The sequence below is a fragment of the Porites lutea genome, chromosome 6 (assembly GCF_958299795.1).
Source record: "Porites lutea chromosome 6, jaPorLute2.1, whole genome shotgun sequence".
Classification (NCBI taxonomy): Eukaryota; Metazoa; Cnidaria; class Anthozoa; order Scleractinia; family Poritidae; genus Porites; species Porites lutea.
In genome coordinates this window covers 12,073,096-12,086,524 of record NC_133206.1, presented here as the reverse complement: position 1 = coordinate 12,086,524, position 13,429 = coordinate 12,073,096, and the positions used below count along the sequence as shown (strand labels likewise).

The following is a 13,429-nucleotide window of genomic DNA, read 5'->3' as shown; positions in this document are numbered from 1 at the left end:
TCCAAGCTGTTGAAAAAAATCTTTTTCGGATGCAAACGTTTTTTAAAATGCTCGTTTGGGACACGATAACGCGAAAAAAAAGAAGTCAAAAAGCGTTTGTGGCACGACCAAGTTTATTCCGAAATTACCAAAGTGAATTACGAAGTGATCTGAGAAATAATATTACATCTGTAGTTTGAAAACTATTTTCGGAAAAGAAGGTACAAACTCAGAAAGTAAGACGGAAAGCCGGCCCTTTTTGAAGACTATTTGCTGAATTATTTGTCATACATAGGATTAAATGGAAGAAACGAAACAGGATTGATTATTGAAATCCACCGTTTAGTGAATGATATCCATGCTAATTTTGCATTTTGTAGTTTTTAACTTTTTGAGTGAGACGTAATTTAATTTTACATCTCTCTTGAAGAACAATGATTATTGTTATGGTTATTTTTTTTCTAACTGCTGTTGAGTCTGACAGCAGTTCACCTTCTTTTTCTGTATATATTTAACAGTATCCTTACGGACATTGGTCAAAACATTTAAACAAGCCACCAGCCCGTAAGGCGACATGTTATTGGTGCAGAGGCGTCATAATTTATTCTGATTTCCGAAACAGGTGAATTTCTGATTACGAAAACGTAATTCTAAACAACGAGGAACGCCGAGAGCAACCATTCAGTCTAAACACGATAGCATGGAAGAGTTTAAAGCTAAAACTTCCAGGTTAAGACACGAAATCGACGAAGCTGAGGACAGGGAAAAAGCTGCGACGAAGAAACTTGATTTTAAAAGGCATGAAGCGGATGAAAAAGAAAAAGAAGTCGATGCATTGAAAAGAAGAAAACGGCTGCTTGAGGCGAAACTCGACTCTGTGGAAGACCGTATTTTCGACAAAGAAAAGTCGTACCGTGAGGAGCTTGAGAGGTTAGAAAGGGAGGACAGACAGCGAAAGATCTTGGATGAAATGGAGGAGGAAGATGAGCGAAAACTGGAGAAACTTGAATTGTCGATAGAAGAGTACAAGAAATCGGCCGACTACAGCGAGAACAAATGCGCCGAATGCTGGCGAAAGTTGCAAAATATGTCTAAAGAAAAGGAAAAGTACAGGCTGAGATTAAAAGTCGCAGAAGCAAGGGGCCGAGAGCTGGAGGAGCAGAACAGATTAGTTGGCCGAAACTTGCGTAAATTGGCAATTGATGAGGAGAAACGCGGTGATCGCGAGGAGGCATGCGAAAATAAGATACGAGAATTGTGGCAACTGAGGCGAGATGAGGAAATCCGATACGAGGCGGCGGAAAGGAAGGTTGGAAGACTTCAGGGTGAACTTAACGTTATAAAGGACAAGATTCGCGAGGAAGAAAAGAAAATTGACGATGTTAGATCAGATTTTGATGAAACGATGAACGGATTGGGTCGATACTAAGGTGTGTAGCGAATGATTTATCCGAAAATCGAAGTATAAAAAGTCAATAAACATTAATAACATCGATGGAAAACAAAGAAATTCGCCCTTTGCTTCTCACTCGCAAAGAAATGGCATTTTTAGCATAGAATTGAACGAAACTAAATCTTTTTGGGGGATTATAACTTTCTCGCTTTGTTGACAGCGACCAAATATGAGAACCAGTTTTGGAAATTTCATTTTCGAATAGAGTGGAAAGAAATTCTCCTCTGCATATAAAAGCATTTGCATGGAATTCTTGATAAAGCAGTTTGCAATATAAGTGACATGAATTGTCAAAAAAGCGACGACTTTTGGAGAATATTCGATCGTTTAAAGCGCTAGCAATTTCTTTAAAAAAGGCTGTTTATAGGAGATGATTTATATTTCAGGGCCATCGCTGAAGTGTATTAAAATTCATGTCTTTAAATTTTCGGTAATTTCGGCATTTGTATAGAAAATGCAAATCTTTGTTTGACAAACACGTGTCCTACCTGTTAGCAAAACGTAATGGCTTAAATGACGTCGCGGAAATGGTCGATCGATTTATTTTAATTTAATTTAATTTCAGTAACAATTTTGTGAGATCCGCTGAGATTGAATATATTTGTTAGGAAATTAAAGGTGTGTTCAACAAATCTTTTGTCCGAATAAAAACATATAGAAAAATGACTACATTTTCCTTCTATTCAATCTACGCGAGCCGGGCTGAATAAGTGGTTTGTGGGCTGCTTATTTTATGATATTGTTTTTCTCTCTTTCGGAGATATTAGTATTAGTTGGTGCTATCTTTTTTGAAATTCAAGGTGAAATAAAGTTTTTGATTGATTGATTGATTTTTTTTAAATTCCAAAATACAACCAATCGAATGCACTTTAAATAATTTCTAGTCTTCACCTGCCTTTCAAGGCTGAGTCATACGTCAAGCATGTGTTAGTCACATTCGACGTAGTATTTATAGCTGTGTCTTCATCACGTATTTGGAAAAATTGGGGGGGTCAGTAACTCTCCAGACAGGTTCTGCGATTGGAGAACGAAACAATAAATGATTCAACACAACCAATACCCTTAGCCCTAAAAACAAAAGAAGCTACTGCTTATTTAGGCCAATGAAAATAGGGGTCTGGAAGAGCTCCTGTACTACTCGAAAAATGGAAAGCGCCTCATCGAAAATTGTCAAGATCGAAAGTCAACTCAGTATCAATATATATAGAATTAGAAAGCCCTGTAACTCCACTACATACGTACAACATGGCTATTGGGTCTATTTTTAAGCTCGGAAGTGTGTAGCTTGGCTGGCCCATCCCACTGTCCCCGAAGCCATTTTGGCCGCGTGCCACTGCCTGTTTGAACGCCGCTTACCATTACCGTATATCTGCTAACTTCGGTACTCGTGAAATTGTTATGATAATCAGTTGTTAACTACGAAGTTAATATTTTGTGTGACAGGCCCAACTTGAAGTCCGACAACATGAAGTAATTACTTGCCAACTTACTTACGTATACTTTGACCGATCTCCCGATAGAGCCAGAATAAAGAAAAATAAAACTAGTTTGTAGCATAAGGTTTCGGTTGAAAATATTTCTTATACTGTATGTGTCAGCGCCTTTCTTTCCCTAATATCGACCTAATGTACAGAACAGAACGTAAGTGAAGTGCAAACGCAACCACGTCTTCCGTTTTGTTTTGGGTTCGTGCGTTGCCTGTAAAAAAGACAGACGTTTTAGGTCGATTGAATTTGTTATTACTTTTCAGGAGAGAATGAGCTTTGCAGTCTTTATCTCAGCAAAAAGTTTTCCCGATTTAAAAAATCTCTTAAAGCAACCAGCTAACTTCGTACAGAAAAAAAAAGCATGGCAGTGGATGTATAGCAAGGCAAAGATAGATAAAACCCATCAGCAGTCATTGGCCAGTAGTTTTGAGCGGGTAGCATGCTCTGTGGAATGCTTTTTTTCAGGTGTTTCCACATTCTCCTTCCCTGAGTCATTAATTAATTTGTAACGAACGAAGATCCTTCTTCATCGGGAACCTCTTTAGGATACACTTCAAAAAAACTATTTCCATTTCACTGAATATCTTAAACAAGGATACTAAAGTACAATATAATCCGCGCCTTTCTCCCACCGAAATGTGGCATTTTTGAGAACCAAATTAGGAGGTAGTTTTGGGATTGTTCAAAGATAAGGGCGCTCTCGAACCGTAAAGCAGTCTACCTTGATACCTTTACTCTTAATTAGAAGCCACGACAATGCAAAGAAAGGAATATGGAATATATTTATTCTGTTTTGTTTTACGTGAGATCAAAGTGCAGAAATTAAATCTTTTTAGAAATACACGTTTCCAGTTTGATAACATGTCCTAGTAAAAGCTATGCGCGCGGACAAACAATTTAAACATTTATGCTGCACTAACTAATACATGACGTTTTTAAATTTAGCTGGTGTGCTGCCAGCGTCCATTGTTCACTTTCTGTCAGCCTGTCAAAAGGCATAGAATGTACCTGCTAGGTAATTAGCAAACGCCTCCGTAACGAGAACCAACATAAGCAACTTTTATCGTAGATACCAAGTATCTCTTATTTCTCTTGATGATCCCCATTAAGTGAAATTTTCTGCGTTTTGGAAAACATTCAAGAATTTGCCGATGCAACGCTTAACTGTTTCTTCCTGATGTTTGGTCTTTATTTTCAAAATGATATGACTTGATAGCCAGGCCATTTCAAGCTTTTCAATTAAAAAATATATATATAATTTTTAGAGGCCTATGGATATTACATGCTCAAATAATTCGATCTGTGTTAGCTTTGCGTCGTGCTGATGGTGAGTGTTCGTTATAAATCCTGTTATGTATCTATTAGTATTCTCAGCAGCTGAATGCGCGTAAATGTTTCCTGGGTGCTACGTCCAATCATCTACCATTTTAACAAGTGTCTCTATGTCACGTGACGCGTAGAATAACATGAGGAGGATTGTCTAATTTTGTTATAGATTTTATAGCAACATTCAATTTCGTGTCCATCTGTGTATTTGAACTTGAACTAAAATCCAGCAAGCTGCCAGGTAGAAAGGACAAGCTGATATTGATTTAAAGATGGCTATATTTGGAGTTCTTGGATTCGGTTTGACAACAACAGCTCTGTTGATCACGTTTGCCAAATATTTCGTAAGAAACTGGTTTCCTTATTTTATGGTGAGTTTGGTCCTCTTCGAGATTGGAATGTTCTCCATGACAAAGGGAAAGACAATTCAACCTGAAAGGCCACCGACCAGGTCAGAGAAAACTGAAGAAGGAAGAACGAACAGAGCTCCACCCGCGTCACCGGGGGGAAATAAAAACAGCCCATCTCCGAAAAATACAGACAAGGCCGGCGGTCAATCGGCAGCGACAAGCAAGCAAGACAAGGCAGCAAAGAAAGCTCAAGCAAAGGCAGCAGCCGCCGCTGCCAAATGAAAACTATGGCTTTGTTATCGGCTTAAAGTATTTCATTCTCTTTTAATTCATTGCGCGTTGCATTGAATTTTGGACATTTCCAAGTGGACCCTTTCATTGGTTAATGAACTCTGCAACTTGAATTAGACAACAATTCTGAAGTGGAAATCTTTTCCCCATTCACTGCTCGTTATAAATTTGTATCTATTTTTATGGCAATGATTCTGCATTATTCAGTTTTCAATGCTAACACTGATGGAGTTTTTATATTATTAGAAATAATGTTGTCATCTACTTAAACGAAGAAATGGGATTTTAAACAAATCATCACATACTTTAAACAACATTAAGAGAGTCCCTAACTCAGTAATAGTTTCATCATTTAGAAATAAGTATTTGTTCATTAGGGGAAACCGTTTTACTCTCTCCAATTTAAGACCCATTTCCATAGAATAGTTAATTATTTAAACTTCTACAGCTTGTTCAAAATCATTTTAATCCTTCTTTTCTAACAATAGTTTTAATTCCTAGATGTTTGCTAAAGCTTGTTTTAAAATCTAAAGTACATTCATGTCTCTAACTTTTTGTCCGATAATTTTTATAAATTTATTTATTCTTTCTTAACTTTGTCTCCTTGCTCTGAAAGTTGCATCGGTGCAACAAAGTTTTTTGTAGAAGGTTGGTGCGCTTCTAAAAATAAATTGATTGAAAAGTGGACCCTGTCAAACAGGTGGCTAATGTATTCTTTATTGTCAGTAACGCAGATGAATTAACTCACAGGCTGAAAAGGGAGGGGGGGGGGGGGTATTAATTGTGTAAAGTAGTGAGAGTTATTTCATACGGTGACGGGCTAAAATGGTAAAAAGAGACATCCGCCTTTCGGCGATTATGATCGAGAGGCAGTTGTATTTGTAGTAGTTTAATCGCTCCCGTCATTTCCAATAAAGATGTAATATGTACGCGTAAATCCAAATTTGTTACTGTCGAAACTGCAGCTAAGACATTTAGCCACAGTCGAGAAAAGTCATCGAACATTTTTCTTATTTTTTTATCATTGTCTCTCACTTGTTGCGTCGAGTATGAAAAATTAAAACTCTTTTGGAATAAGAAATAAAGAAATACTTTCATTCCATACCTTCAATAAATGAAGCGCTTAATTTTATTGGTCAATTGAGTATTCACTCTCTACCAATGTAACCGGTCGAATCGGCGGAAGCTAGCCAAGCGCGCGCGATTTGCCGCCAAATCGATTTTTCAAGGTTTTGGAAGACGAAATGCAATGTGAAATTTAGTCCATTTCAATTTTGTGTGAAACAAAAATAGAATGTTAAAATGGGCTTCATCAACACTGTTCTGCTTGACTGTCGAAACCGGTTTTCAGAAAATTGATGGGGTCCAACAGATACATTTGTTAATCCGCTTAAACTGCCCCAATTTACAATTCTGAAAAAGGCCGATGAAAACATGGCACTCTTAGAACAAGATATAAAAACCTACATCCATGAATAAAAAACCTTCAGAGAGATAGCTAGGCAGTATTATTAAAGTTCGTCAACAAATGGCGCCCTGTGTGAAGTTCATTTTTTGCCATCAAACTTCTTGGTTTTGGTTCTGCTTTCTTTTGAGCTACAAACCACAATTAAAGGGAGAGCACTTCAAGAGAAACCAAAAACCGAAGCCATTTTCGTAATCAGCTTGATGATTCCAAAAGTCTGGGTGTATGCCCGTTTACTGATATGCATAAACGTCATATAGGCCGCACAAATTTTCATAACAACTGACAAACGATTTTCTATAAAAGCATTTTAAAAATAGGTAAAAAGGTTATAAGCTGAGCCCGCAATAACTAGGCTACATAATGTGGTTGCTGCAGATCCTCGCTTCCTGCTAAGCCGTAGAGGAAAGAGCCCTTGCGGTTTCCAAAACAAATTTTGCGCTTAGAAAAAGATATTGTTTCAGGTCTGAGCTGACAAATTACAGGCCACCAAACTGATGCATTTTTCATGCGCGACTCAAGAATTGAAACTTTATCAAAACGCTAACTCGTTGTTCGATATTACTAAACCATTTCTCCTCTTTCTTGAAATATTTCTGTAATCGCCAAATGGACTATATAAACAGCGGAACGCTTTGAAGAAATGGGACGTGAATGATGAAAAAATTGAGACACTTCAAGTTTTGATAAACTACGGCTTCAAAACGCGTATATACCTGCTTAAAGACAGGCTTGCTAATTACTTGTAAAAAAACCGACAGGTGTTTGTACTCTCAGCAAGATTCTGGCTAGCCTACAACTGATACCGAAAGGCAAGTCACACAGTTTCAAACACAACGGTTTTGTGGCCCAGACGCAGAGCACCTAGCCATGCAGATAGACAACGTTGCAGTGATATCATTGCTCCTTATAGAGTGAAGCATTTAGCCTTGCCATAAAAAAAGGAAATCTATGATTGTAGAACAGAAGCTAGACAATCGAGGGACCTAAAGAATTCAAGGCAACAATTTCCAGCGTATTAGCTTTACGCAGCAAAGAAAAAAGTAACAAAGAAGTTTCTGACTTCGGTTATTCGCCTCAGGAAGGAAGGCATGTTAGACGTTTCATTGTTTGGAGTAGTGGCCATTTTCTTGTGTGCTGTTCTAACTGCACTCTTATGGTCGTACGGCTTGGAAATTTTCACAAAATGCATCAAATTGATCATAAAGGGGACTTTTAAGGTTATCGTGCTTATTTTGTTTGGAAAGAACAAGAAAATAGAAGAGGAGAAGGGAGCAGATCAGACAGATGCTAACAAGGAGAAAGATTTGGCAGCAAGTTAAAGAGGATATATAACTGTTGGATTTGCCGAAGGTCTGCAGAAAATTAAACCATAGAGACTGTCAAGGAACTCAAACAAAGTGAAACGCCTCGCTGTATTGAATTATATTTAACTGCGAATGATTTGCTGTTTATTACATATAGGCGGACTTCAACAGAAATTCTAATCGAACTGATTCTCTACTTTCTTTATTATGTCTCTTTAAAAATTACTAAACAGTTTTAGTTTTATGACCAAGACTTAGGAATAAAAAGTGTAAACCGAGAAAATATTACTTGTTAACTAATTATTTTTGGGTGGGGTTTTACGGGTGGTTTTAGCCCAAACTGACATGTTGGAAATTATTAGCATAATCTTTACGGTATGAAACTCCTCGTACTATCTTACTGTCGAAGCTTTTGTTATATTTAGAAGTCCTGTACATTTTTTTGGTGCATATTAGACCTTTTGTCTCGTTAAAAAAACCATTCATATTATTTTCATTGCTAATTGCTAATAATACATGTTGTTTTAACTTGTCTCTGAAATGTAATTGAAGAGGTTTCATGGGGTGCAGTAATGTGAACAAAAATTAAAAAAAAACAAAATAATGAATTCAGTGGCAGCACATTTACTTGGTTTGTCGGGGTTAAATATCGAATTGAATTTTGGAAATATTGGTTTTGGGGACGAGGGGCAGACCGGAGTATAGAGGGAAACTCGCCTCCTGGATTCTAACCCTTCTTCTAACCCAAATTGGTGACGGGTTAGACTGCAAAACAGTCCGTATTTTTGCTTAGGTCAAGAACGCGGGAGCGGCCAAACAGGCCAAACGAAATCCGTAGAGCGATGGTGAAAACGGAGAGTCAGACTGGTGACTCTCGCTTCAAACGCCCCAGGGGCGTGTGTCGCTGGCTCGCTTCGTCCTTCGAAAACCGATTTTGACAAAAGAAATAAAGAAAAATCGGCTTTTGTGTAGTCAACTTCAACTTCAACTTTATTTCATAAGACTATTGGTTACAATAGACTGGCCCGCAAAATAGCAATTTCTAATCTAGGCGGACCTAGTAGTAGTTGTGTAGATTACGTTGCTGGAAGGCGAATGCTCTCAACATTAGGCCATCCTTCTCCCGAAAATGAAAATGAGCAGATAAATTGCATTTGATATCTCGGTGAAGTAATAAAACCATTACAGTTAAACAAAATGTCGTGTGAATGGGAATCCAGATCTTTGACGTTCATCGTTGAGAAAAGGGGTGAAAAAAAATTCGCGTTCTTCACTACGCGAGGGCCCGTGCATGAACCACAATGCATTGAAAACATGGATAAACATTTCTTAGGGGTTCTTCGGGTTATCTGTTTCTGGCAGTATATAATGGAATGGCCAAATAATCGAAACGCAACTGAGCGGTTTTGTTTTACAAAATCAGTTGGAAATCTATTCAGGCTGCGTGAGTAAAGAAAATAACCTGCATTTTTTAAATTCGCGGTCAAAGTAGGAATATGAATCCAACCAAGTTATTCCTGATTAGCAGTGAGACTCAATATCGTTACCTCGCTGGAGATCTAGAGGGGTAACCTAAGTGTAATGTGCCTATCGCTTTGGGAGCTTTCTCCCTATCTTTGCAAGCAAAGCGTCACAGGGGTTGAGCAAATTATGAATTTTGGTTTGAAAGGATAATTGGCTGAAAAAAAGCCTGCAAAAAGCTCTAAAAGTTCCATCTTCTCAATCTCAAAAGGACTCCCCTCTTGGCCCTTTGACGATTTGCCAAGACAACTGTGTGCATGTACCAGTCAGATTACATTTTTGATAGGAGAGTAGCCCTAGAATGGAAATTGAGTTTTCCTATGCTACTATTCCGCCATCTTTTACCTTTTCAGAGTTTAATTCATTGTAAAGTATCAATAAACTTAAACTTTAACTGTCGTGCCTATTTGGTTTAAGTTCTGTCTTGGCTCGTATTCGAAGACACTTTGGCAATGTACCAAATTCAATCCTGACAGCGAAAGTAAAACAGTTATAAACGTTATTTTAACTCATTAGGTTAATTTGAATATAAGATATATTTTTTGACACAGACCTTGGAATCGACGCGGGAGTTGAATAAACACCTTAATTTTAATTAAAACATTTCATTTTTTCCTGAAGTTTTGTTTTAAATTGTATTCTCTTTTAAAAGTGCAATATTGATTAACAAAAAGCTTGAAGATTCTTTACTTCGTGATATGCATTTGTAGAGTTCCTTTCTATAATCGCTTCAAATTAATAGGAAGACGTCCATTTTATTGACTCTAATAAAATTAGAGCAATCTATACATGTTGGCAATTGAAGGAACGCTACAATTTTGGCACTAGGAATACCTTCCAGGGTTTGTTTACTCGTGTACATCGCGTCAGCTAAAATTACTGGTGGTCTTTTGTTCGAACAGTGAAAATTTTACTATTTAGTGATCACAACCTTTTTGAAATTCATAATAAAGTTTTACCAGTGAACCGCTCATTTGAATGCTGTAGAGTGCAAAAAATTCTTTTAAGGAAAGTCATGGCTGGTCCACCCCCGGTCATCGAAGGTTCTTTGAAAAACACAATTCATGCACTTGCGTTTGGACTTATTGTCGCCACGCTTGTGGTGAATTTCGGCAAGTTTTTCCTGCCGCACTTTTTCCCTTACATGATGGGAGTTGTGATATTGTTTGAGGCTGTGCTTTTTTCGTTGGACAAGCCTACAGAAAAATACGACGTATTTCAGCCCGCTGGTTTGAAGGGTCAGCACATGGTTGATGGATCTAACTCACCGCAAATAACAGTGTCTGCGCCCGGGGAAGACGCTGAATTTTCGCCCAGAAAACAAAGGGTCAAAGATAAACAAAAGGCAAGAAAAGATCATAAGGGAAGGAGAGAAAGCGGCATCCCAGGTTCACCTTCAAGGTCGGCTCCTAGGCATAGTCTAAGTGTACCACCGATTACTGGAATGGAAACGACTGATTGGGCGGGTGAGAAAGGAAAGGAGAAAAGTGAGAAGGAAAAGAGAAAGGAGGAAGAGAAAGAAAAGAAGAAAGAGAAAGAAGAAGAGAAGGAACGACAGAAAGCCGAGAAGAAGGAAGAAAAAGAAAAGGGAAAGGAAGGAGATGAAGATAAAAGTGAGAAAGGATCGTGGAGGAAACGACTTGGCAAGAAACAGAACAGTGAATAGTTCGATGCAGAAAGTTTGATGCGTTATGCTGCTCAAAGTGATCCCTGTCTTTTCTGAGGGAACGTTAGAATCGACTGACTTATAAAATGCTGGTAGTTTGAAACTTAAAAAAAAAAACATGCAAGATGTACTAAGTCATACGGCTTAAATGTCTTAAATTTGACAAATAGCATGGACTGTTGTTCAATCTAGATTGACAATCAGTTAGGTCTTAAAGCTAAATTATGTAGTCATTTCAGCTGGAATACTAATCATGGTCGACCGTTAGAAAGAGTGAATAAAGAGAAATAAAAGAGTGAATAAAGAGTGCTTTAAGGTCTTACGAAGCTGTAGAGTGGCTCGACTTGACAATACGGAGAAAATAACGATGTCTAGCGCGCAGCTTAGTCTAGAAAATAACACCTGACAGTCGACGTATAGTCATTGCATACAAGGCTTTGATCGCACAAGCTGGTGCTGTTAGTGCTTCGTGTTAATAATTAACTACAAACAAAATGGAATACAAGTTAATTTGCTTCAGTAGAAAATCTATTAAAGGTGTTACATCATCTGATTTAAAAAGTGTTTGTATTAGCCTAAAATGTATAATTTTGGTAGGTAGTAAGATTTGTAAACCTCGATTGGGTATCATGCTAATATGTTGATATGCTGTTTAATTTGTCTCTTAGCCAAAAAAAAAACCTGTTTTGAATAAATTCATGAGCAAAAAGAGTCAGAAAAATACGAACGTTAGGCATTACAATGTTTCCAAGATTAATTAACCTTCGTTGCGTTCTGTACATGTAACCATTTAGCTACGCAACTTTACTTTTTGTAACTTCGTAACCTTATGTTGGAGAGCACGGGTGGCGCAGTGGTGAGAGCACTCGCCTCCCACCAATGTGGCCCGGGTATGAATCCCATTGTCGACGCCATATGTGGTTGAATTTGTTGTTAGTTTTCTTCTTTACTCCGTGAAGTTTTTCTCCAGGTACTCCGGTTTTCCCCACTCCTCCTTAACCAACACTTTCAGATTCCAATTCAATCTGGACGGCACGGACACGTTAAAACAAGCTCTTAAAAACTCCTTAGTGCTCGTGTGCAAACCGAAATTTCAAATGAAAAAAAAAAAAGAATTTTCTACAGTTTGTCAAAAAACGAAGAACCGAGGGGAACACCAATTTCCTTCGTAAGTACCAAGTGCAATAAGGACTTTACAAACATAGGCTGATGGAGGACTATTGCTTTGAATAGACTTGGACGAGTTCTGCCATCGTACCTGAGGCAGTGTCTGCTTTGCCTGGAGTCCATGCCACCGTGCCACCTTTCCATATTTTCCAAAGCTGAAAGCCACTGCCAGCCTCTGCAATATAGCCGGGCCATTTCCGGATTGCTCTTTGCGGCTTTTTCAAACCAGGGCAATTATAAAATCATTGATATGGAAATGATCATTCTCTTCTAATGTGAAGAAAAATAATTTTTACATGAAAGTTTTTGCACTTAGCCTCAAGTGAAGATGTTTGGCCTTTTTGGAAATCAGAAATGGCCTACGTGGCCCCGGGGGCGGTGAAGGGAAGTTTGGGTCGATACCGGCGAGAGGTTCCGCCGAGGCCTTCAAAACCTGACCCTGTTTAAGATAAAATCGTTCATTTCGCTACTTTCTTTAACACAAGCGACTTTATTTCATGACACTGATCCTTTCGTTTCGCACACAAGTTGAGTAATTTTTTAAACTAAAATCATGGAAAAAAATTCTTGGTATCAAAAATGAGGACTGCCCATCACCAGCCTCAACACTCTTTTTAAAAGACTTCCAGTCCAAAAAACCCTGTTCAAGACGCCAAATAGTGAAAAATTGTATATCTTATCGAAAAGCCCGATAAGTTTCCCCAGCTGAGAGGAGTCACTTCCATTGCCAGTTCCTTTTTCAACTGGAAAGTGCTGATTTGTTTTCATTGGTGGCACCGTCTTGTCTCATGGTCTTCTCCACAGCTGCTTTCGTTTTTCATGGCTTTTGTTTCAGATTGTACAAAACTTTAAAATTAACAAAAGCATGCAAATTTAATCGCAGGAAATTGCAGTTTTGGCGCTTTGATTGTTCTCTTGCGTCATTCAAATAATATCCTAGCAAAAAAGTACTTTGACAATCACCATTGAGAGACGGTCGGTCATCCTGTGCGCTGGACTTTCCTACTGGTTTCTTCTCTAATTTTCTTGTGTTTTAAACCGTACACTGCGATCACTTTAAATACGCAGTTGTTTTTGGCAACTAGTCGTCAGCTTGAGATAAAAGTCACAGAGAGCATTTCCACTTAGTTGCGTTTGCTTCTTGGAGCTGTTTAATTTGATTTTCATCCAGTCTACAACGAGAACTTTAAGTTCACTGGAAATTTCGTCTGACAAGTAGAAACGACGACACTAAAATTACACCGCAACATGTTTAACGTTCTTGGATTTGGCATAGCGTCTGCAGTTTTGCTCGTCGCATTCGGAAAACTCATCTCGGACAGCTGGTTTACGTACCTTATGATCGCGATCATCCAATTCGAAATGGCGATATTTTGGCTGGGTTTAAGAAGACCTATTGGAGAAACATACCAAATCC

At 38.2% G+C, this 13,429-nt stretch overlaps 2 protein-coding genes across 2 annotated transcripts; both read left to right on the top strand.

Moving 5' to 3' along the window:
* The first annotated feature begins 610 nt into the window (after positions 1 to 610).
* Positions 611 to 2,098, top strand: LOC140940388 (uncharacterized). Its single transcript, XM_073389357.1, has one exon. It carries the CDS (start codon positions 680 to 682, stop codon positions 1,406 to 1,408), a length of 729 nt encoding a protein of 242 aa, XP_073245458.1. The 5' UTR covers positions 611 to 679; the 3' UTR covers positions 1,409 to 2,098.
* A 7,959-nt stretch (positions 2,099 to 10,057) lies between these two features.
* LOC140941023 (uncharacterized) lies at positions 10,058 to 11,119 on the top strand. The gene has a single exon (XM_073389970.1). It carries the CDS (start codon positions 10,195 to 10,197, stop codon positions 10,843 to 10,845), a length of 651 nt encoding a protein of 216 aa, XP_073246071.1. The 5' UTR covers positions 10,058 to 10,194; the 3' UTR covers positions 10,846 to 11,119.
* The last annotated feature ends 2,310 nt before the right edge of the window (positions 11,120 to 13,429 follow it).